This window comes from Orcinus orca, chromosome 19 (assembly GCF_937001465.1).
Source record: "Orcinus orca chromosome 19, mOrcOrc1.1, whole genome shotgun sequence".
Lineage (NCBI taxonomy): Eukaryota > Metazoa > Chordata > Mammalia > Artiodactyla > Delphinidae > Orcinus > Orcinus orca.
Window position 1 is genome coordinate 5,379,536 of NC_064577.1, and position 21,297 is coordinate 5,400,832.

Genomic DNA, 21,297 nt, shown 5'->3' on the forward strand with positions numbered 1-21,297 from the left:
TTGCTGGTCGGTGTGGGATGGCCTGCCTAGGCCCACGTCTCCCTCTTCAGGTACTGGTACCGTGCTCAGAAGGGCCTGGCCCTCTCTGCTTTCCAAACCTCCTCCCATGGCCCATCAGCTGACTTCCCGTGCTAGGGGAGCAGGGCACTCAGCAGGGCTGCGGAAGGAAGGGCTGAGATGGTAGACACAATATTATGACCCCTGCCTTTTCTCACTGTGTACTGACAACAGCTCCCTGGCGCAATTGAGATGCTCCCTACTCTTCCCAGAGCATCCTGCAACCATCTGCCACGTGGAGGGAGTGACAGAGCAGGGGTAAGCCCAAGGGCTTGGTTTCTGAGCCGCTCAGGGCCCACAGAATCTGAGTTGGCCATGAGCCTGGTCTGGGTTCAAGTTCCACCTCCCCCATACCATCCCCCCAATCCCATCCCATCACCATCTCCAAATAGCTGCAGGTAACATTCACTTCCATGGGCTCCATTCCTTAAAACAAAACTGGTCCCTTTTGGTAGAACCCTGCCCAAGCTGACAGTGTGCTTGGGCAGCTGCTCCACTGCACAAGAGGCCCACTAGTACGCGACAGGTGTGTGTGTTAGTTCATGCATCTAGGAAACATTGCCCGTGCCCCAGGGGCCTGCGCTCTGGGGTCATACCTCCTGAGAAGCAGCAAGCTTGCCCTGGGAGGGTACCATGCCAAAAACAACTTCACATAACCAGGGTGATCCAAATGTCACCGCCCACCAGGGAAACTGGCAACAATAGTATTCCTGTGAGTCAGTCTTCGCCTTTCTTCCAAGTGGGGGTGTGGGCATAAAGGGCCTAACAGCTAGATCTCCCTCCCACAGGGAGAAGGCTGGGGGAGGCAGGAGAGCCAGGAGGGGGCTGTCACTCAGCAGCTGCTAATTTCTATTCATTAAAACTTTACAAGATGAGCTGAGATGAGGTGACGCTCATGTGTGGGCTTCGGGTAGGGGGGTGGGGAGCGAGTCAGGCATCTCCAGGTCTGCTGCAGGGTGCGGTGATGTGGGCGCTGCAGCCCTGTAAGCCTTGCACTCTTAGGCTTGAGACGCATGCCAGAGAGGAGGGTGACATTGCAGGTGGGGGAGAGCTGAGCAAAAGGCCCCTTAACAGCTGATGGCCAGTGATGTACCAACCCACGCCCGGGGGTCAGCTAGAGCCCTTTCCTGGGCCCAGCATGTCAGGGTCATGGACGGAAGTTCCATACGGGTGCTGCCAGGCACACAGAGGAAACATTTTGCCCATGTGCTCTGCCTTGGGTCGTATGGAGGAGTAGTTGAGGGCAAGCTGAATAGACTCCATTCAGATCGTGGCAACATCACTTACCAGCTATGTAACCTTGGCAAATAACTTAACCTCCCTGAACCTCAGCTTCTTGTTCTATAAAATGGGGCTAATCAGACATTTGTTGTGGGGTTAGTGTGAGGATTAAGTGAATAAAATATGGCACGTATCTGGCGGGGGGTGGGGTGGGGGGTGGTCCCTGGCCCAGGGTTAGGACTTGATAAGTCGGAGAGGTGACGGACATCACCAGCGAGTTCAGCTGATTGGGCTCAGGGCTCAGAATGACTAATCAGCTCAGCTGGCCCCCGCTCTCTGAGGTAGCCAGGAGGCTCTCCGAGGCCAGGCCTGCCCGCGAGGAATGCAGGAAGGGGCCTGGGTGGTGGCGGGTGGGACGTTAGTTCACACCAAGCGGCACACACCATGCTCTGCACTCCACGCCAGGTGCCACCTACTGCACTAGTCGCTCTCGGGACGGTACAGGTACCGCATCATCAGGCTGTCCACCTCTTTCTTGCGCTTCTTCTCCTCCTTCCGAGACTGTCGGCGCGCCTGCCCAGCCTCCTTGTCCTCCGCAGCCGGGCCCTTCTTCACGCTCGAGCGGCTGTGGCCTGAGACAGTGGAGCCACTGGATGTCGATGAGGAGGACTCAGACTCCGTCTCTGTTCTCTTCCTTCTCGATTTGGACTTCTTCTTGCTTTTTCGAGAGCTCCCCTTCTTCCGCCGCCTGTGCTCCGAGGAATCTTCGGAGCTGGAGCTGGAGCTGCTCGTTCTCTTGCTCCGGCTCTTCCGGCTGCTGCGGGACCGAGAGACGTCCGCAGCAGAGGCTGAGCGGCGGATGCTGGTGGCTCGTGCCGGGGCGTCCAGTTGGGCGCTCCGGGTACTTTGGATGCTCTTCCGGTCATCCTCCTCAGAGTCAGGCTCCAGGCTGCTCCGGTGGAACGGGACGGGCTTGTAGCTCAAGACCTCATGGATGGCAGCCTCCAGGTCTGGGTCTAGGTAGGAGTGACGGCTGATGGGGCGGACACTGGAGTCGAGAGACTCATCCGTGGCGGAGGCGGAGATGCGGGGCTGGGGTGGCACCGACAGACTGCGGGCCAGGGATGGGTAGCTATACTGTGAGCGGGCCTCACTCAAGGCCACACTGGCTCCATCGTCCCAATCGTCCAGGCAGCTCCGGCCCAGGGACAGGTGGGAATCGGGGCTCTCCCGGCTGAGGGCTGAGGCCCGGCCCAAGGAAGGGCTGAGGGTCCTTGACAGGCTGTCGAGCCTCGAGGTGCTGCGGCGGGAACCGGGGGAGCCTGACAGCGAGAAGCTCATGGAGGAGCAGGCCCCATCCTCGCCGGAGCCACGCTGTGTGGCCGAGGAGGCCCGGCTGACGGCCGCAGAGATGGCCGAGGCCCGGTCAAAGTCTGAGCCCCACGGCTTCTCCAGCCCCCGGCTAGAGCAGCCCCTGACCCCGGAGAAGACGGAGCCACATTCCTCAGGCTCCTCGGACTTCCTGCCCAGGCCCGGCTCCTCCCTGGGGCCCCCGCGGGCCTTCCGGGGGGGCCTCTCGGGGGAGGCTGGCCGCTCGCTCAGGGTGGTGAAGAGCGAATCCTCATCCCCAGTGCCCCCGATGGAGTCCTTCAGGGTGAGCCGCTTCCGATAGCTCAGGGAGCTCAGCACAGAGGCCGGCCTCTCCTCCACCCCCTTGCCCTCCTTCCCCAGGGTGTTGAGGGCAGCTCTGCTGTGCGGGGGTGAGGCCAGGGAGGAGAGAACCAGGAGTGGATTAGCAGCAGCAGAGAGAGAATGAGAGAGAGAAACAAGCATTAAACATAGAGAATAAAGACACCGGGGGAGGGAGAAGGGAGGAGAACTTGGCAGCAGCCCTGGCAAAGTGGCCGTGAGAGCGTCGGAGGAAATGAAGCAAAATAATTTGCGTCAGTGAAAATAGCTTCATGGAGAATGTCATGTAAATTAGACTATTGTTCTGTTTCATCACTTTTTCCCCTCGCAAACGTTTAGTTCAATTTATTTCATTGTCAACTACCTGGAGCCTGGTGCCGGGCCCTGGTGAACGGCAGTGGGGCGGGGAAGGTGGCATTATCTGCAATAACAAAATGTTGTTTGGCCGAGTAAATTAAACCAATTAGAGGGGGCCGCTGGGTGCTTGCGGTGAGGGGCTGGACTTGGGAAGGGGCCTCAGGGGAGCTGGAGAAGGAGAGGGATTACTTTTTCTACCCAGCTCACCCAGTGCTCTCTGGGAGGAGGTGGAAAGGCGAGCCCTGGGGGATCAGGACGGCTCTGAATTGGGAGGGCGGAGTCAGCAGGGAAGTGGCCACGGGAGGGGTGGGAGCAGAGGACCCCGGCTGGCCCGTAGGTGAGGGATGGGAATTGGAGACCTGGATTTCAGGGGTAGCTAGCTGCCTGTGTGATCAGAAGACTGTGACTGGGCTGGAAAAGAGGGGAGCAAGTTCCCCCAGTGGATGGGTGTTAGCAGAAAGCATGGTGGAGGGTGAGTGAAGAGACCAGAAGAAGAAGAGAATGGGCAGAGAAAGACAGAAATGTGTCTGTAGCTGTGACAGGGAAGTCAGGGGAACTGGGGCCTTTTCTGCTGCTATTCCTACTAAGACCTCAGAGGTCCACAGCCAGCCCGGACTGGCCTTGTCCAGGGTGTGGGATCCAGAGTCCCCCCTGCGCCCCATTTCAGTCTTGATTCCAAGGGCCCAAACCATCAGGTAGTTCGTTCAACATCTGTTGAATGAGTAAGTGGGGATGAAGTTAAACCTACACCAAACCAAAGCCCTGAAGCCCGGTAGGAAAACATTACCTCGGAAAATTAAGGGTGCCGCAGACCCTGACTAAGAAGAAACCAGGCCTCCTGTGCTCATCCCATGTGCCAGGGGCAGGCCTGGGCCCCTCACGCACATACCAGGCAAGAGAGAGACGCAGGTGGCGTGAGGCCCACCCTCTTTGGGATCAAGGCGCTGCTCATCCATCCCTGGGGCACGAGGTGGCCTTTCCTCCCACCTAAGGCCACACGCTCACCTAGAACTCTTCAAGCTGCCATCATCGGAAGCCGCCTTGGAAGGCCCCTTGTTTTTGGACAACCATGACTTGACCCCGTCGACCCGGTCCTCCAGCTCTGAGTCCACATCTGAGTCCCCCTCGCTGTGGGATGAGGAGCAGAAAGGTAGGCAAGGCTGGGAAGAGGTGATCACCTGGTGGCCCAGGAGGCAGCACCAAAGTGGCAAAGCAAGTTTGTCTTGGGTGGGGGTGGGATGCAGGGCGGCATGCGCATCAGTGAGTCAGAGAGAACAAGAGAAGTTAGACGGAGGAGCGCACCATCCACAAGGGCCCTGCCCCGCTCAGCAGGCCACATTGTGTGACAGCCACCGAGGAGACCCTGGGGAGCACGGAGGCACCTCCACCCCACTTTCTGTGACAGGCTGCTGTGCAGCCAACCAATCCAGCGAGAACGACAGGGAGACCGTCCCTTCATCGATTACAGCTAAATGGCTTTTGGTTAAAAAGAGGAGTCCTGGGCCCTTCAGCTCCTCCCTGAGGCCTATTCTGCTGTTCTTGGCTGCCTGTTCCCAAAAATGTGGATACAGCTGCTGCCACTTTCCATGCCTTTGCTGCAAGAGCTGGGCTGCTGGTGATGGAACAGAGAATAGAAGGGCTTCGTTATGACTTCAAGCGAGCTTGAACCCGGAGTCTCCTGAGCTGATGCAGTGCCAACTTGGGCACTATAGGCCATATCGCAGACCCATCCTGCGACTCCCCTTGGCCCTTAAGAAACAGAAAGGACAAGGCAGGGACCGCAGCATTTCCCGAGGGGTTCGTAAGAGATTCAAGCTGCACCTGGAGATCCAGTGGGGCCCAGAAATCCCAGACAAGGGCTCTGTCTCTCCCAGTCTCCTCTTCCACCCTCAGGAAGCCTCCAGCTCTTGCTCCCCCAGGGCTTTTTTCTGGCCAAGCTGGCCTGAGCCCTCTCGACTTGCAAGAAAGCCCAAAGGAGTCAAATTCTGATGCTGGAATCACGGTGACCTCCTCGCACAGCAGCAGGGGCTTGGAGATATAGCTCCTGAGTGAGACTGCTTCTAGAATTCTGCAAGATGTCTGCTCACCACGTTCCCTGCTATGGATATGCTAGGATTGCTCCTTGATATAAATTTCCTTTCATCTGTGTCAACAGGAGCAGCCCCATTCCTGATTTATGTTCTTGAATAAACAGCCACACAGGTGTGCACGCGTGCGCGCACGTGCGTGCGGGTGTGTATGCACATACACACACACACACACACACACACACAGAAGAAGCCACCAGACTCTGTTCTGGGGGTGAGACAGCATGACTCGTGGGGAGGGGAATAAAGAAGCATATTTTATGGGCTTCCGTCAAATACAGAATTATAACAAAGACCAGGCTGGCTGATGCCCCGGTTAAACGGGAGTTTAGCAGACAGCCCCGAAACGGCTAATGCAAGCCCTGTGCCTGTTCGAGCCTGGCAGATTTACTATGGTGCACAGGCCCTGTGGAACGCCAATACCACCTGACTTATACACCCGTGCAAAAAACCTCCTTCTCTAGCTTCAAAGCCTGTAATTTATCACCGCCGTTCATAACCATACTGATTGTCATTAGAAAGGAGGTGCTGTATGCATTGCAAAATCTATGTCTACATGTTAAAAGCGTTTCTGTATAAATCTCCCTTAATACTGTGCTGTTTACTGCTTTCATTAGGGTTATGGCAACAACAACCGTATCTCTAAGTAAATCGAAACATTATTTTTCTGGCTGCCTTAGCACACTCGCTCAATAACTTGGAGCAGGGGCCCAGAGCTGCTGAGGAAAAGACCCCCTCTGCCGTCAGCAGGAACCCGGCTAGGACTGCAGGCCCTGTGTGCCTGCATGAGTGCACGCTGGTGTGTGTGTGCGCGTGTGCAGTGGTTTAGAATATGATCTGAAATGCGCATTTTGTCAGTCCTCGAAGCTCCTCCAGCCCAAGGATGGCAGGGCTGGAACACACAGGGGACAGACAGTCATGGGCCCAGAATATGAATTTGCCTCCTGACATTCAGAGCAGCGAATGGGTTGAGAAGCTGGCCTGCCCGCCCTTGCCTTTCCTTTAGTTTCAATCCTATAGAGGATGTTTGGATTCTTTTCCTTAAATAATCAGGCCCGTAAACAAACTCCAGGGGCAGGCAGGCTCGGGGGGCAGTTGAAATTTTAAATGGTCGGAATTAAACCTCGCGTCAAATACAATTTATGTCCAGGCTCATGTGCTATTAGTTAACTGGGAGCTGAATCCCGGGGGAACAAACAAACGGAGACAGAACGGCAGGGGATATTAACTGCGTGTGACAACCGGGCTCCAGCGGCCCTCTGTCACTGTTACACACTATTACATTTATCATTAGCTCTCACGGAGTCCTTTGCGCTGCCGCCAGCCCATCCTGGCCAGGGGAGGAGGCCTGCCAGGCAAGGGAGAGTGGGGGAGGAAACCCAAAGCGGTGCTAGAACAACCACCTCCAAAGACCAGCCCTGTCGGACCTGAAGGAGGATCACCCCGATCTGCCTGAGGGCCCGCACATCTGCCCCAGCTGCCCAGCTCCCACCCAGAAAGAAGGAAACGGACAGGGGGTGGATTTACTGGGCTTCCCGCCACCTGACTGACAGCAGCACAAATGCCTTGGGGCCTCCTTCTGCCCAAGGTGCCTGCGGAGAGTAAAGTAAACACATCTGGCTGTGTTCCCTTCCCCTGCCTGGATGCTTTCTCCCAACAAGTAACTGTTAGACGCCCCTCACCTTCTACCCTTGTCTGCCAAAAGAAGGTGGCGGACCTTTCAAAATGAAACATACCCACTTCTTTCAGGCAGCTCAGGCTCCAAAGGAGCCCAAGGAAGGGGAGAAATCCAGCCCAAACAGACTTTTCCCCAGAGAAAGAGGCCGGGAAGCGGCTACACTTGGTTTCTGATGGGGCAGAGGCGGAGGCTTATGAAGGCAGGCTGTGGGTACCACCCAATGAGGCTGAGCTCTCCTTTTTTTTTTTTTCTTTTTTTTGCTGTACGCGGGACTCTCACTGTTGTGGCCTCTCCCGCTGCGGAGCACAGGCTCCGGACGCGCAGGCTCAGAGGCCATGGCTCACAGGCCCAGCCGCTCCACAGCATGTGGGATCTTCCCGGACCGGGGCACGAACCCGTGTCCCCTGCATCGGCAGGCAGACTCCCAACCACTGCGCCACCAGGGAAGCCCATGAGCTCTCCTTTCTGACAGAGCCCCCATCCTGCCGACCAAGGATGTGGGGGCCAGTGAGCCTTCCAGGTGGAGTGCACCCTTGTTGCCTGCGCTCTACAGGGCGCGGCCTGCCCCCTCGCCTGATACAGGGCGTGGCCTGCCCCCTTGCCTCCCTTGGGACAGAGTGAGCCGTGTTAGCATGAGGGACTAGCTCAGAGGAGGAGAGGAGGCTGTGTGTCCACATGCGACATGCAGCAGGGCGGGAGCCCAGGGTTAGGGGGAGGTTAGACACCACGCGAGGAGAGGCAGAGAGCGCGTGCGCTCCAGTCCTCACGGTTTATTCTTTCTTTTCTGATACTTTGTCACCATGTCCTGCAAACTGGAAACAGAAAGAAAATGGTGGGCAAGGGGGCCGGAAGAGCACAGAAAAGTCAACCAAGGTGGACCCCTCAGACGAGGACCCCTCCTTCCTCAGCAAGACAAGGCTCTGGCTGGCTGAGACCAGGAGGTGGGACAGTGCTGTCCTCAGAGGGAGGTCCAGGCCACCTGGGGCACCACTCCCCTGCCCTAAAGGAGCAGGCTCCCCGGGCATCCCAGGAGCAGGATGGGGCCTCGGCCTTCAGGTGGGATGGGGGCAAGTCTGGGGGGTCTGCTCAGGGCAGCCTTGGGAGCTTCTCCAGGGTCTGACCCCACCCCCACTGCCAGTCTGCCTGCCTTGGGACTTCCTCCTCGGCCTAAGACTACAAATCTCTTTGCTAAACCATTCCCTGGGTGGGTCTTATGTGAGAAAAGCTCTGGCACGGTAACTAGGCACCAGGGCCCTTAAATCTCTGCTCTCCCCAGAGTGGGGCAGGTGCCATCAGAAATGCAGCTAAACGGGGGAATAACTCATCTTGAACGGGCAGAGCTGGAGAGCCAGGTCCCTGGGAGGCCTGGGGAGAAGGACAGGAAGAAGGGGCGGGAGGGGGGGTCTCACCCGGGCAGCAGCTGTCCAGCCCTCAGCTGCTGCAGGACAGGGTCCATGCTGGGGTCTGGCAATGAGGGGAGGGTGGGCTGGAGGCTCAGTGGTGGGGAGACCCAGACTGCAGCTGTTCTACCTGGTCTGGAGGCAGTCAAGAGGGCCTCCGAGCCGGCCACGGTTGCCATAGAGGCCCCTCACCTGTTGATGAGGTCCTCGTTCTCATCACTCTCCATCTCGTCCTCAATGGCGGCCTGCAGGTCCCCGATGCGCTTGAACGCCAGTTTCAGATCAGCCTGCAGGCTCTGGTTAGCAGCTTCCAGACTCTCCAGATCCATCTCCTAGGAGGGAGAGGGGGCAGTCCAGTCCACAGGAGGGCTAGTCTCTCACCCAGCTGCCCCAGAAACGGCCGGCTTCCAGTCTCCCTGGGCCAGGCAGCAGCGACGTGGGTGCCGCTGAGAACCTGCAGAGCTTTCTCTGCTCTGCGGTTGCTGGGCTGTTGAGGCCTGGCCTTGCCTGACGGAGACTCCGGTACCACCCTTGGCCCCTGGCCTGCTCTGAGGCTTTGTGGACTGTGTTCTTGACATGTTCTCTTCCCTCTAATTCTGGTTTAGAATTAAACCATGCTTTCTTTGCAGCCCACCTCCACAAGCCCACGGGTGAGGTGTGTGCTCAGCAGCTTCTCAGAGGGCCGCCAGCCTCAGGCCTCGTGGGCAGGGGGCATTACCAGTTCATGCTTCTTGCGGCTCGCCTCAGCCTCCTTTCTGGCAAGCTCGCCCATCTCCTCCTTGGTGTCCCGGAGCTGCCGCTGTAGCCGCTTGTTCTGCTCCTTCTCCCGGTTCTCAGCCGCCGTGCGCTGATCCCGTTCCTCAGTCAGCTTCTCCATGTTCTCCTTGAGCCGGCCGGCCAGGTTCTGGACAGGGAGGTGGGAAGAGGGACCCATCAGCCAGGCAGAGAGCGGGGTGTGGCAGAGCTCCAGAGTCAGGAGGCCCGGGTCCAGCTCCGGCTGCCCCACTCGCTGGCTAGGTGGGCAAGCCACGAAAGCCCTCGGAGGCGATGTCCTTTGTCCTTCTGTGAAAAAGGGAGAATGACACCTATTCCCCAGGGGTCTTTTAAGGCCCGAATAAAGTAATGCATGTGAAGGGGCTCTGGAAGATGAAAAGTGCTATTATCATCATTATCACCACCTAGGTCGGAGGAGAGCTCTGGCTAGAGTCTGGGCCTGTCCACACTGATGCCGTGTGCGGGGCCTCCACGGGCAGCAGGGTTTCCCTCAGAGACCCTAAACCCAGAAGCTCCAAAAGCTAGGGCCTGTGCTCAGAAGTAAATGGCTTTACTGAGAATTCTGGATGAGGAGGGGACTCAGCAGTCGTCACATGCCAAACACAAAGCCATTCCTCTAAGCCTGATGAATCTCTCTTTCCCCCGAAACGTGAACACATTTTTCCCTTCTGCGCCACAGGACGCTGAGCAAAAAAAGCCCCGGAGATTGGGGCAGAGCGTGAGGGAAGAATGCTGCTTCTGGTCCTAGTCCATGGTTCTACCACTGACTGGCCGTGGGGTCGCCACTCTCAGCCCCCAGCCTCTGTGTCTCTAAAATAAGGCTGCATCTCTAAGGGCTGTATGTGTTTAACATTCTGTGCATCTGAACCACGGTACTGCCTTTCTGAGCAGAAGGGAAAATGAGAGAGTTGAGGAGAGGGACTGGGGCCCACGAGAAAAGGAGGCAAGTGCAGCAGGTCTGTCCTATTTTACATCCACCAGACCAGTGGCCTCCTCTGCCCCTTGATAGCTTCGGGGCCTTAGGCAACCTACTTAACCCTTCCTGTGTGTAAAACGTGGATCAAAATATTACCAAGGCAGAACGTGGACTATTACTAAGTCTCCTTCACTCTCTCTAGCTCGCCGGAGGACTGTGACCCTGTCCTGGGAGGTCCAGCCATATTTTCTTCGAAGGTCAAGGGTACTAATGCCCTCCGAGGCCCACTGCCAGCTCCATAGTCACCTATTTCCATCCCCACCCTCTCTCCTGCTCCACTGACTCAGGGGTTAATGGGGAGGTGGCAGGGATGTCCCTCAGCACCCACACCATGAACATACTTCTCATGAAGGCCTGTCAGTGCTCAGACAGATGTCTACATGCTTGGGATGCAGGAGGAGAACTTAAAATAGGATGAGAGGGGTGTAAACCCGGAGAGGTCATTCTGCTGGCCTCTTTCTTCCTACCTGCTCTGCTGGAGAGGGAGGGGCCAGAGCATGCTGGCTTCAGGAGAGTGGAACCGAAAGGATTAAATGCGGAGGTTGGAGATTACAGTTGGGAGGAAGGAGGGGTGGAAAGGGAAGATGGAGGGGAACAGAAAAAGGAGAAGGGTCGAAGGGAAGAGGGTGAAAAGTAGAGGGAGAGGACAAATGGGATGGGGAGAAAGGAAGAAATAGGTCAGGGTAAGAAAGGGAATGAGACTGGGGAGAAAATAAACAGAGGGAGAAGAAAAAATGGGGCCAAAATGGAGGAAAATGAAGAGGGAAGGAGAAAAGGCAGAGAATGCAAGCATGGGAAGAACTGAGGAAAAAAGGGAATAAAAAACGGGAGGGAGAGAAAGAGCGAGCGGAGAGGCGAGAGGACAGACTCCAGCCCTTGCAGAAGTGGCGCCACCCGCTGCATATTTACGACCCTGCCCGAGAGCGAGGGAGGGGACCGGCGGGGGGGGAGTGCACGGTGGAGGAAAACATGAAGATGAAAAGCTAAGCTGCTCTGGTCCCTTGGCAGAAGGCAAGCACAGGGTCAGAATGTAAAGCGGGCCGGCTCCGCGGTGCCCAGAGAGCAGGCCTGGCGAGCGGGGGAGAAGGCACCCGCCCCGTCAGCTGGCCCGGCAGCTTGGCAGAGGCCTCCGTGGAGCAGAGTGGCTGCGGGCCTGCCGGGCCCTGCTGAGCATGCGTGGCTCCAGCCGCTGGGGCCGCTCAGCCCTGCCTGCTGAGGACTGGACGGGGAAGTGTGCACCCACCTCTAGCCGCTTCACTTGGGTCCTTTCGAACTCCAGGCGTGTCTCCAGCTCCCGGATCTTAGCTTCCTGCCTGCTCACCAGGGACCTGTCCACCATGGACTGCTCCAGGAACTCCACTTGGCTCTGGAGGGCTTGTAGCTGCGGGGTGGGGGTGGGGGGGCAGGAAGAGAAGAAAGAACTGAGCCTGGAAAGGGAAGGGGCAGGTTCTCTCTCTCCCTACCCCCCAGCAAGATCACCATGGTGACTAGAAGGCTGAGGGAGGGAGGGAGGGAGGGATGCACAGGGAGGTGGAAGGATGGGGCCCCGAGCCAGGGGCATTCCCCACCTGGCCCTGCGCGGGCACAGATTTTGCCCTTTGGAGAGAAAAGAGAAAGCTAAGGACCAGAGAGGGCATAGAAATGTGAAATGAGGCAGCTGAAGCCGTCTGCTATGGCGACACGGCTGCAAGCCTAGGCCTCTGCGCTTGCTGACGCTGACTGACGGCAGAGAGAAGCACGTGCTCGCCTGTGAGCTTGGGAGTTGGTCCCCCACACAGTGACCCTGGCACCCTCTCTCTGCCAAGGGAGACCCTGGTCCCCACCTTCTCCTGTAGCTCTTGCTTCTCTTTGTTGGCTTCTTCTAGCTGAGCCTGGAGATCATTCATCTGAGCCAGATCCCGGGAGGCCTGGGAAAGGAGAGGGTGCGAAGCAGGATCCCCCATGAGCACCAAATCCATCCCACCCCACCCCTCACTGAGGCCAGGGCACACAGGCACCATGACCCCCCCGAAGAAGAGGCTGTGCCAGGGACCTAGAGGAGGACCAGGGGACGGTGCTTCTGCAGGGTGCGGTGGGGCACTCCTGGGCAGGGTACCTGAGCCACGGCTGCCTTGTGCTTCTTCATCAGCTCATTCATGTCCTCCTGATCCTCCTCCAGCCGGCTCTGCATCTCATTCTTCTCACGCTGAAGGCGGCTCAGCTGCTCCTCCAGCTGGACAGAGGCGAAGACAGATCAGAGAGCATCAGGCCTGGCCTGCCTGATGGCCCTTGGTGGAAAGACTGAACCTCCCTAGGCCTCCTCCAATGGGACGGGGTGATGATAGGGCCAGGTCCACCCGCTGGAGGAGGTTCCAGGACCAATGATGCTCAGGGAACTGCCTGTCCTGCTGTGGGCCAGGGAGCTGAGGGAAAAGGGCTGTCTCTGCAGCTCAGGCAGACCCTGGGCTAAATGACAGCTGCTTTCTGACAGCTCTTTGGAGGCTAATGAGAAGGCAGAAAAGGTCTGTCCAGAACCAACGACCCATCATCCTAGCACTAGCGTTCAGGCCCTAACCTGTGCGCACTCTGCCCCCTTCAGGCCCCAAGGAAGGACCCCTCAAATCTGTGAAACTCTCCTGGCATGTTTCTCCTGGGACTGCCTGCTCCCTGGCCATCCAGCGCCCACAGCCAAGTCCACTCCTGGCGGGGGGAGGAGAAGAGACAGCCAACAGCAGCTTCAGGAAATGAATGAATCTATTAGCCTGTAATTCCAAACCAAAATGACTGCGCTGGCTCCTTCTCTGCCCCATCCATCTTGTTACCGGGACGTGGGGAGCTGCGGAAGACTCCGCCAAGAAATTTATTAACTCGGATTTAAATAAAATGGTAATTTTATAACAGCCCTTTTTAACACAATTAAGGAATTTGAATTACTCACCTGAAAACTGCTGAGGAGCATAAATGTCACGGGGATAAATCAAGCCAGGGGACCGGCATCTCTCAGCAGTCAGGTGACTGGCTGGGGGGCCAGGGAGCCCAGAGCCAAGCCCAGCCTCCCCCCCGCCCCATTCCCCGCCTGAGGAGGTACCAATGGCCGTATCCCAGCAATGAGCTTTCGGCCGATGGATGGGCCGTGGGAGAGGTGGGGAATTAAAAGCGAGGCATTAAATAAGCGCTCTAATTAGCTGCCGCTTGGGCTTGTCAGTGGGCTGGCCGGGGGCAGGGGAGGGAAACGGAGCCATCCCATCTTCTTATCGGTGCTTCTGCTAATCTCTAGGTACCTGTTTACATCCCTCAGCCACATTTGCTGCCTTTATTTATGGTGTCGGGGCCTGTGGCCAAGCGCCCACAGACAGGTGGTTAAACAGGGAGATGGGCCCTTGCTGGCTCCCTCCTCCACCTCACCCCCTCCCAGGCCTCTGCTCTGAGTGGGGAGAGGCAGAGGAGGGCAGGCCCGCTCTCGCCGCAGAAAGCCCTGGCGTGAAGGGACCGGGCTGGGGAATGAGCCCTGTTTGGGGTAAAAGCAGCCACTGTCACAGCTCCATTCTCCCTCAGCCCCCCGAATCTGGTCTGGCACACCCCGCATCCTCACCGCCGTCTTGGCTTTGGCGATGTCGTCAATCTGCAGGTGCAGGTCTTCGATCTCCACCTCCATTGCTTTGCGCGCTTTCACGGCTGCTGCACAGGTGAACTCTGACTCCTCCAGCTGGACAGAGAGCCACCCCCGCCCCAGGGAGAGACGTCAGCCATTCCCTGGGGGCAGGAGGGCTGTGCAGGAGGCTCGCAGGGGAGAGAGAACCCAGGAGCTCTCCTGCTCCCCTGTTTACTTCAGACCCCAGGGCTGGGATGTGTTGTGTGTGTACCGGCATCTCCTCCCGTGACGGGGTGGTGGATGCTGAGCCCGTCCATACCATCCGGGGCTTGACAGTCATGCATATCGCATGCGCAGACCCTGGGGAGTCTGGCTTCTCCCCACTTCCCTGTCACCTCCCTTCCCGAGGACTCAAGAACCACTGACAGGGGCAGGAGGGAGAGAGAGAAAGCTGACGGCTTCCTGTCTGCAGGTACCTGGTTCTTCAGCTGGGCGATCTCCCTCTTGCTGGGTGCGTTGTTCTTCAGGTGGTCCAGCATGATCTGAGCATCTGCCAGCAGGGCCTTGGTGCGCTTCAGGTCCTTCCGGAGCCGCTTCTCTGACTCAAAGTCTCGCTGGTTCACCTGGGTGGACACCAGAAGCTGGGGCTCTGGGCTCTGCCCCGGGGCCTCCTCCTGTCTTCCCCAAGCCCACTCCTCACCCTACCCTCACTCTCAGAGATGCCTAATGAGCAATGACAGAGGAAGTGCCAGGATTATGCCAGCTGGTGAGAAACCCCAGTGTGCAGGGGATGTGATCACCCATCCCACAGGTGATGACAGCGGGCCCTACGGAACCAGCACCCCTCCTGTTCCCAGCTCTCCCTGCAGCAGCCAGCAGTCTCCACTCACCTGGTCACTGAGCGTGGCCACCTTGTTCTCCAGCTCCCGCTTTTCCCGCAGCACCTTCTGCTTGTCCTCATACTCCTCCTCGAGCTGTACTTCCATTTGCTTTAACTGGGAACAGGGGCCCGTTCGTCCCTTCAGTGTCTGGTGCCAGCTAGCCCCTTCCCTGCTGGATCCTCCCACCCCACGAAAAGAGTGGGGCGGCGCTGAGCATGGATGACCCCAGAGGGGCAGACCCTGAATTCAAAGTTCCTAGGGTTTCAAAGCGGCCTGGGAGGGAGAGGAGGGACGGCAGGCCATGCACAGGGGCCCAGGCCCGTGTGGGAGCCCTTGCTCCAGAGCCCTTGTGCCTGCTTCTTGGCACAGAAAGTAGGGGGCATTAACTCCTCAAGGGCCTGAGCTTCTCTACAGACCCTGAGAACACACATCCCAGCCAATGCCAGGATCCCGAGCAGAGATTCCTGGTCCTGAATAGCAATGGAAAATGGTGTGGCTAAGGTAAAGAAACAGAAAAGCCCTTACTTCAAAGCGGTGATGGGGGAACCGGCATTTATATTAGACAGGTAAGCGCCCATTGCTTCACCTTTTTCTGACACGATTGCCGGGCCTCCTCCACCTCCTCATCCCGACTCTCCATCTCCTTGGAATGGGTCTGCCTCATCCGCTCCATCTCCATCTCGAGCCGCAGCTTGGCCTGGAGGTGGGTGCGAGTAGGGACTGGGTTTCTTTCCCAGTAGCACCCTGACCCCTCCCCACTGCACCCTCATGGGCCGCTCTCCCCAGGCTTGGGAGCAGGGAAGGTCTCCCTTCGCTCCCACCTTGTTTCTATGGCAAGTGGCTTCTCCAGAGAAGCTGAACTCCTTTCCTAGATGTCTGGCACAGGCCCAGAGAAGGCTGCTGGGGGTGGGGGCAGTCCTGCAGCTTTTCCACTTGGCCTCCAGGCTCTAGCTCCCTGAACTGACACGGTAGCTCAGTGGCAGGCTGGATGGGCTCATGGCCTTCCTGCTGCCATGCACTCTGAGCCCCTCACCAGTGGAGGTCAATTAAGATCTGTTCTTGTGGAAAGTACCATGAAAGCTTAATTATCTTCACACTGTGGTTGGCACGGATCAGGTGCTCCCTCAATACTTTGTGAATAAGAGAAGGAATGATCGACTGAATTTGGGATCTTGTCCTCCTCTGGCCCACACCCCAGGGTAGCTGTGGGGACGGCAGCCAAGCCCTCAGCACCTGCTCCAGCATCTGGATGGTCCCCGCCTGCTCATCCAGCTCCTCCTCCTGATCCTTGACCTTGGCCTCCAGGTCTCGGAGCTGTTTCTTGACCTTGGCCAAAGAGGCCTCATCCTTGGACTCTTGGGAAGAAATGTCCTGGAGCTCAGCCTCCAATGACACAACCTTCTGGGTGAATCCCGCAATGTCCATGTCTTTCTCCTGGAGCAAAAGAGAAGATGAGGCTGGCCCTGGGCTGGCCCGAGCCTGTGACGGGGTTGGGGTATGGACGATGGGAAGCCCCACGCACCTCCATCTGCTGCTTCAGGCTGAAAGCCTCGGCGAGGAGCATGTCCTTCTCCCGCTGCAGCTTCTCCCGCTGCAGCTTCTCCCGCTGGGCCTCCTCATGCGCCTGCGAGAGCTCACTGTCAAACCTGCGAGGGAGCGTGGCCATGCGGCTCCGTCAGATAAGGGAGGAGTCCAGGTCTCCAGCACCCAGAGGCCGCCCGGAAGTGGTGCCACAGATGTGGACAGGACCCAAGTCAGGGGGAATCATGCAGCCTGAACTTGGGGCCAGTGGTCAGGTGACATTCAGGGGTTACAGGTCAGGCCTGGTCTGGGATGGGGTGGGTAGGGATTTCATCACACAGGTCCAAGGAGGCTTTTCACCAGATGGGGCTGAGAGGGAACCACAGACTGCTTCCAGGGAAGAGGTGGACAGACTCTCCTCTGGCATTGTCTCGACCTTTTCCCTTTCAACAGATCAAAGAATGGGAAGAGGGACCAGGGTGAGGGCAGAGCGGGCATCAGAATGGGTAGAAATGGATGTCCTGCCACGTCTAACTCACTTTCTACAGTTCAGTCTGGCAACTTTAGATAGAGCAGCTGGCTGCTGCCCCACCTCTGAGCACTAGGCCCTGGCCAGGCCCACCTGCTCCAGCAGCACCCTGTCACCCCCAGGACACCCCACACCAGGCTGGAGGCCCCAGTCCCACTGTGCCCGGCTGGCAGCGTGCTTCAATGGGCACACGGTCCACGGTCGGGGGCCTCTTTCTTCACTTCTCCACTTCCCAGCCTTCCATTTCCTGCCCAGTGACGCTACAGAAGGAGCAAATTGCTGAAATTCCTCTTACCACCTTCACTGCAGAGCTAATCGGCTTCAGGTCAAAAACTGGACAGCTCATCCCCATCCCAACTCCACATCAAAAAAAAAGTAAGAAAACTCCGGGCAGCTGAAACCTAATAAGGTGCCCAGCGGGGAGTGCAGTGAGACGGTAACTAGGCCGAACTGGCACTGTCAGGGGGGTGCTCTGAGCGGGGGCGGGGTGTCCCGCTAAGGGTGTCTGCCACTAAGTAAAAGGGAAGGTGGGGGTAAAGATGAGAACTAGGGAAGCAGAGAGTCACAGAGCTGGGAGGGAGAAATATAAGGCCTTCCTACCTCCCCCCACTCTCTGCAAAGCAGCAGCCTGGCAGGCCCGAGTGAGCCCAGGAGGCCAAGGGTAACCCTGGGTCACTGAAAGGACTCAGCCCTGCCGTCCTCACCCCCAGGGGCGTGGGTGTAGGGCTGCCCCTTCACAAAGGCAACTGGTGCCTCTGCTGAGAACCTGACCCCTGCAGCGGGGAACCGGGTGCCGTTCCCACCCCCTGGGGCACCCTGCTGTTCCCAGGGTGTGAGGGTTCCTCCCTGTTACTAATAGAGGCATCCCATTCCCATCCCCAGCCAGGGAAGTTAATTTAGATTGGATTTTCTCCTGTGAGGGCTACACCTGCCCCCCTTTGTGTCATTACATTTACCATAATGAGATGGAAGCGGCACGATAGTTTAGCGACATTAGTCAGGAGAGTGTGTTTGTGTAGCTGAGGCAAGGGAGAGATGGGGAGCCGGGCGAGGGCAAGAGGCAGGGCCGCCGTGGAGAGGTTCCTGCATGGGCTCTGGCTGACACCCATCCTTCCCGGCCCCAGGCAGGGTGACAGCACATACTGAGGGGAGCGTGTCCGAGAGCGAAGCCCTGAGCAGGCCGTCGGTGGGGCTGTGGTCTGCGTGCTCCTTAGGAGTGAGACTCTGACTCACATTCCGGGATGAGTGACCATGCAGGCAAAGCCCCTGGCCAAATTCAGGCCCCCTCTTCTCTCCTCCCCGGAGGGAGGCAGGGAGCCCTGTCTCGGGCTGCTCTAGGAAGTCCTCTGCGTCCAGGGCAGGGGGCCCACCCACCTCCTCTGCTTCTTCTCCAGCTCGTGGCTGCGGACCTGCTGGCCCTCCAGGTGCAGCTTGGTGTCCTGCAGCTCGGCTGCCAGCCGCTGGCACTTCTTCTTGAGCTGCTGCAGGGCCCGCTGGCTCTCATCACTATCTGCCTGCAGGTCTCCAAGCTAGGGGGCAAGATGGGGTGCAGGCTCAGCAGCCATTGAGAGGCCCAGAAGTACTGGTCAAAGAGGTGAGGAGAAGGGAGTGGGTGGATGAGGGGGAGACGTGGGGATGGGGGATGAAGTCAGGGTCGTCCAGGGAACCTAAGACACTCTTAACAACAGCTTGCCTTTGGTTGTCCCCCGAACCGAGAGGCGAACATGTCAACCAACCCTTCCCCGTTGCTCCCAGGGCCTGCCTGGCTCCGGCCACTCCCTGGGCCAACACGTGGTGCCAAGCCCCTCCCAGCTTCTCCCAGTTCCTCCTAGGCACAGACCTCCGCTTCTTCCACCAGACTCACCCGCCTCTCCAGCTGCCTTTTGCTCTGCTGCTCCACCTCCAGCTTGTCCTCAAACTCCTGCTCGAGCCGCTTCTTGGTGAAGTCCACCTCCCGCACCGCTCGCTCATACTTCAGGCGCCACTCGCCACCTGTGGGGTGGGGGCAGACAAGGGAGGACCGAGCTGCTGAGAGTCCCTGAGAAGGGGCCGAGGGGACGAAGGATGGGGCAGCAGGTGGAGTCAGCTGGAGGAACTCAGAAAGGTCCCTGGAATGGTGGCTTCCTCCCAAGGCAGAAGGAGCCACTAGCTGGGAGAAGCCTAGAGAGGGTGATGTGGCCACGTGTGCCGTCTTCTCCCCAGGGACCGGCAGACCGTGGTCCTCAGACATCATCATTATCATGGCTGTTACCGCCCTCCACGATAATCGCCTGCACTTACTGGCACCTCTACTTTCTCATCAGTTTATTTCACGTAGCCTTAAAACAGCCCTACAGACAGGAGACAAGGGGTGTGGTTTCCTAGGGGTAGGCATCGGAGGTTGCCACTCAGGCCACTTCCAAGTCCTCCAGCCTCTGACCCACCTGTGTCATCATCATCCACTTCCCCGTTGATCTCAGCTGCCCGGATGAGACGGGCCTCCATCACTTCCATTTCCATCACCTCCATTTTCTTCTTCAGTGCATCATACTGCGTCTGCAGAAGAGGAGGCTATGAGGTATGCCGATCCCCCCCTCGCGCAGTACCACCCGCGCCCCTGAACCACCGAGACCACAGTCCTAAGCTTACCCGGGGCAGACAGGGGTGCTGGGCTGGTGGCAGAGGTGCCACCTATCATTGGGGGAGCAGTGGGCACTAGAGTGCGGCAGCCGCTAGCACGGTCCTGCCCTCACCTGCAGCTCCTTCATCTCCTTCTCAGCCCGGAGCCTCTCAGCGGTCTCCGCGTCCAGCAGCTGGGAGGCGGACTCTCCCGTGTTACGTTCATCCGTCAGCTCCGATGTCAGCTCTGAGATCTGTGGTTGGGGGAGGGAGTCGCCGCCAGTTGAACTGCCTGCCTCACTCAGCTGGAACAGCAGTGGGGGGCCTCCTGGGCTGGGCGCCCTGCGGAGGTGGGCTGGTCAGTCTGGTGCTGGGAGGCACTCACCCGGGTCTCCAGCCGGTCACTGCTGAGACGCAGCTCGTTCCGCTCCTTCTCCACCTTCTCAAGCTTGCTCCTCAGCTGCTGGATCTCTTCCTAGGGTGCAGTAAGGCGGGCAAAGTGAGCCAGAGGCCCTGGGAGAGGTTGGGGCCCAGGAGCTGCACCCTTGGGGTGAATGAAGCTGGTGAAGCTTGGGCCGGGACACGAGGGCACTGGAAGCCACTGCCTCCCTGGGGCTCCATCCCTAGACCCTTCCCCGTATGCTGAGGATGCTTGAGGTCTTATCCTAAGAGGATACCTAGGGGCTCAGCCAGCACCCCAGAGGGACGCCTTCTGTTTGCTGGGCATAGTTCAAGGATACCAGCTCTCTGGACTAAACAAAGGAGCACTTGGGAGCCCAAGACAAGCTGGCAAAACTCTTGCCCACGTGGATCAACTACAGCCCTTCCCTCCCAGCAGCGTGGCCTTCCCAGGCTGTTACGTACGTCTTTGTTCCGGATCTGCTCCTCCGACAGCTGTACCTCAATGAGGGGTCGCACCGTGGTGAAGAGCTTCCACCAGGGCCAGTCCTTCACCCCTTTGTTCTTCTTGATGTTCTTCTGCACACAGCGAATGGCCAGGTCTTGGATCTAAGTTGGGGTGGGGTGTGGCACACAGCAGGCTCTCAGTCCTGAGCCCACCAGGACCCTCCCCACCACCAGCTCAGCTGTTGGGCTGCTCCTCTGGCCAACTGACCCCGAGTCAAACACTCCCTTAGCCACCCCTTGCCCCCAGCCTCCCTCCGTTCCTTAGAGAGTGGAAGGCAGACAGCCCGGCCCTGGGAGCACCGCACTGGGCGCTAACCACTCCGCCCTCATTAGGAATAACTTCGTCTGCTTTATTTGCTGCCTGATTATTTCCAGCACCCTGGCCGAGATGTGCTCTAAAACCTAATCTTGCTGAAACACAAGAGTCGGAGGTACTGGCTGTTTTATGGACCTGCTAATAAGAAAAGGAGACGCTGACGCAGCTCCTTAACCCTCACGGAGCAGCCTACGATCCGGAGCCCACCTTTGCCCGGGCCCTGCTCCCCACCACCCTAGCCCTCGGACCAGGCCACACAGCCCCATCGCTGGGTACACGAGCACTGTCGCTGGCACCAGGGAGCTGCCCATCCCCTGCCCTGGCCCAGGGCACGCTGCCCCGGGACGTCCAGCCTCTTCTCCCCCAGATAGCGATAACTCACAGCCCCACGACCTCCTGCCCGCACGTTCCCTCGTGTCCCTCCCCCACCCCCAGGAGCTCAGCTCTGCCCATCTAGGCTGAGGAGTGGGACGGGGATGGCCCTGCAGCAGCACCTTTTTCTTCTTGAAGTGCTGACGGGCCAGGTAGCCCCTGCAGGCTGCCTGGAACAGGGTCAGGTTCCTGCTGGTTTGTTCATCCCGCTGTTCCTCCAGCCGTGCCAGTGTGCCTGCCCGGAAGAACACCTGTGGAGACGCGGGCCAGGTGAAGGTGGGAGCCTGGGCTGGGGGCAACCCGGTGGAGGAACGAGCAGCTGGCACAGAAAGCCAGCAGGCCCAGAACCTGGCCCTTGGCCTGG

General features: G+C 58.4%; 1 protein-coding gene across 12 annotated transcripts in view; it reads right to left on the reverse strand.

Moving 5' to 3' along the window:
• MYO18A (myosin XVIIIA) overlaps positions 1 to 21,297 on the reverse strand; it is a 93,453-nt gene that overhangs the window by 4,201 nt on the left and 67,955 nt on the right. For 4 of the 12 annotated variants that reach the window (XM_049701710.1, XM_049701711.1, XM_049701716.1 and 1 more), the window contains 21 exons: positions 21,056 to 21,184; positions 20,204 to 20,347; positions 19,725 to 19,814; positions 19,474 to 19,593; positions 19,165 to 19,276; positions 18,606 to 18,733; positions 18,116 to 18,270; positions 16,214 to 16,337; positions 15,925 to 16,125; positions 15,278 to 15,388; positions 14,701 to 14,805; positions 14,287 to 14,433; positions 13,811 to 13,924; positions 12,335 to 12,451; positions 12,063 to 12,146; positions 11,483 to 11,620; positions 9,208 to 9,393; positions 8,682 to 8,821; positions 7,857 to 7,901; positions 4,330 to 4,452; positions 1,755 to 3,025 (listed from right to left, as the gene is read on the reverse strand). In XM_049701710.1, the coding sequence (XP_049557667.1) occupies positions 1,759 to 3,025; positions 4,330 to 4,452; positions 7,857 to 7,901; positions 8,682 to 8,821; positions 9,208 to 9,393; positions 11,483 to 11,620; positions 12,063 to 12,146; positions 12,335 to 12,451; positions 13,811 to 13,924; positions 14,287 to 14,433; positions 14,701 to 14,805; positions 15,278 to 15,388; positions 15,925 to 16,125; positions 16,214 to 16,337; positions 18,116 to 18,270; positions 18,606 to 18,733; positions 19,165 to 19,276; positions 19,474 to 19,593; positions 19,725 to 19,814; positions 20,204 to 20,347; positions 21,056 to 21,184 (3,780 nt within the window). In that variant the 3' untranslated portion in view covers positions 1,755 to 1,758. Of the gene's footprint in view, positions 1 to 1,754; positions 3,026 to 4,329; positions 4,453 to 7,856; positions 7,902 to 8,681; positions 8,822 to 9,207; positions 9,394 to 11,482; positions 11,621 to 12,062; positions 12,147 to 12,334; positions 12,452 to 12,477; positions 12,919 to 13,810; positions 13,925 to 14,286; positions 14,434 to 14,700; positions 14,806 to 15,277; positions 15,389 to 15,924; positions 16,126 to 16,213; positions 16,338 to 18,115; positions 18,271 to 18,605; positions 18,734 to 19,164; positions 19,277 to 19,473; positions 19,594 to 19,724; positions 19,815 to 20,203; positions 20,348 to 21,055; positions 21,185 to 21,297 lie in introns of those variants that run through there. The other 8 variants (XM_049701719.1, XM_049701721.1, XM_049701713.1 and 5 more) reach the window with 5 other exon arrangements.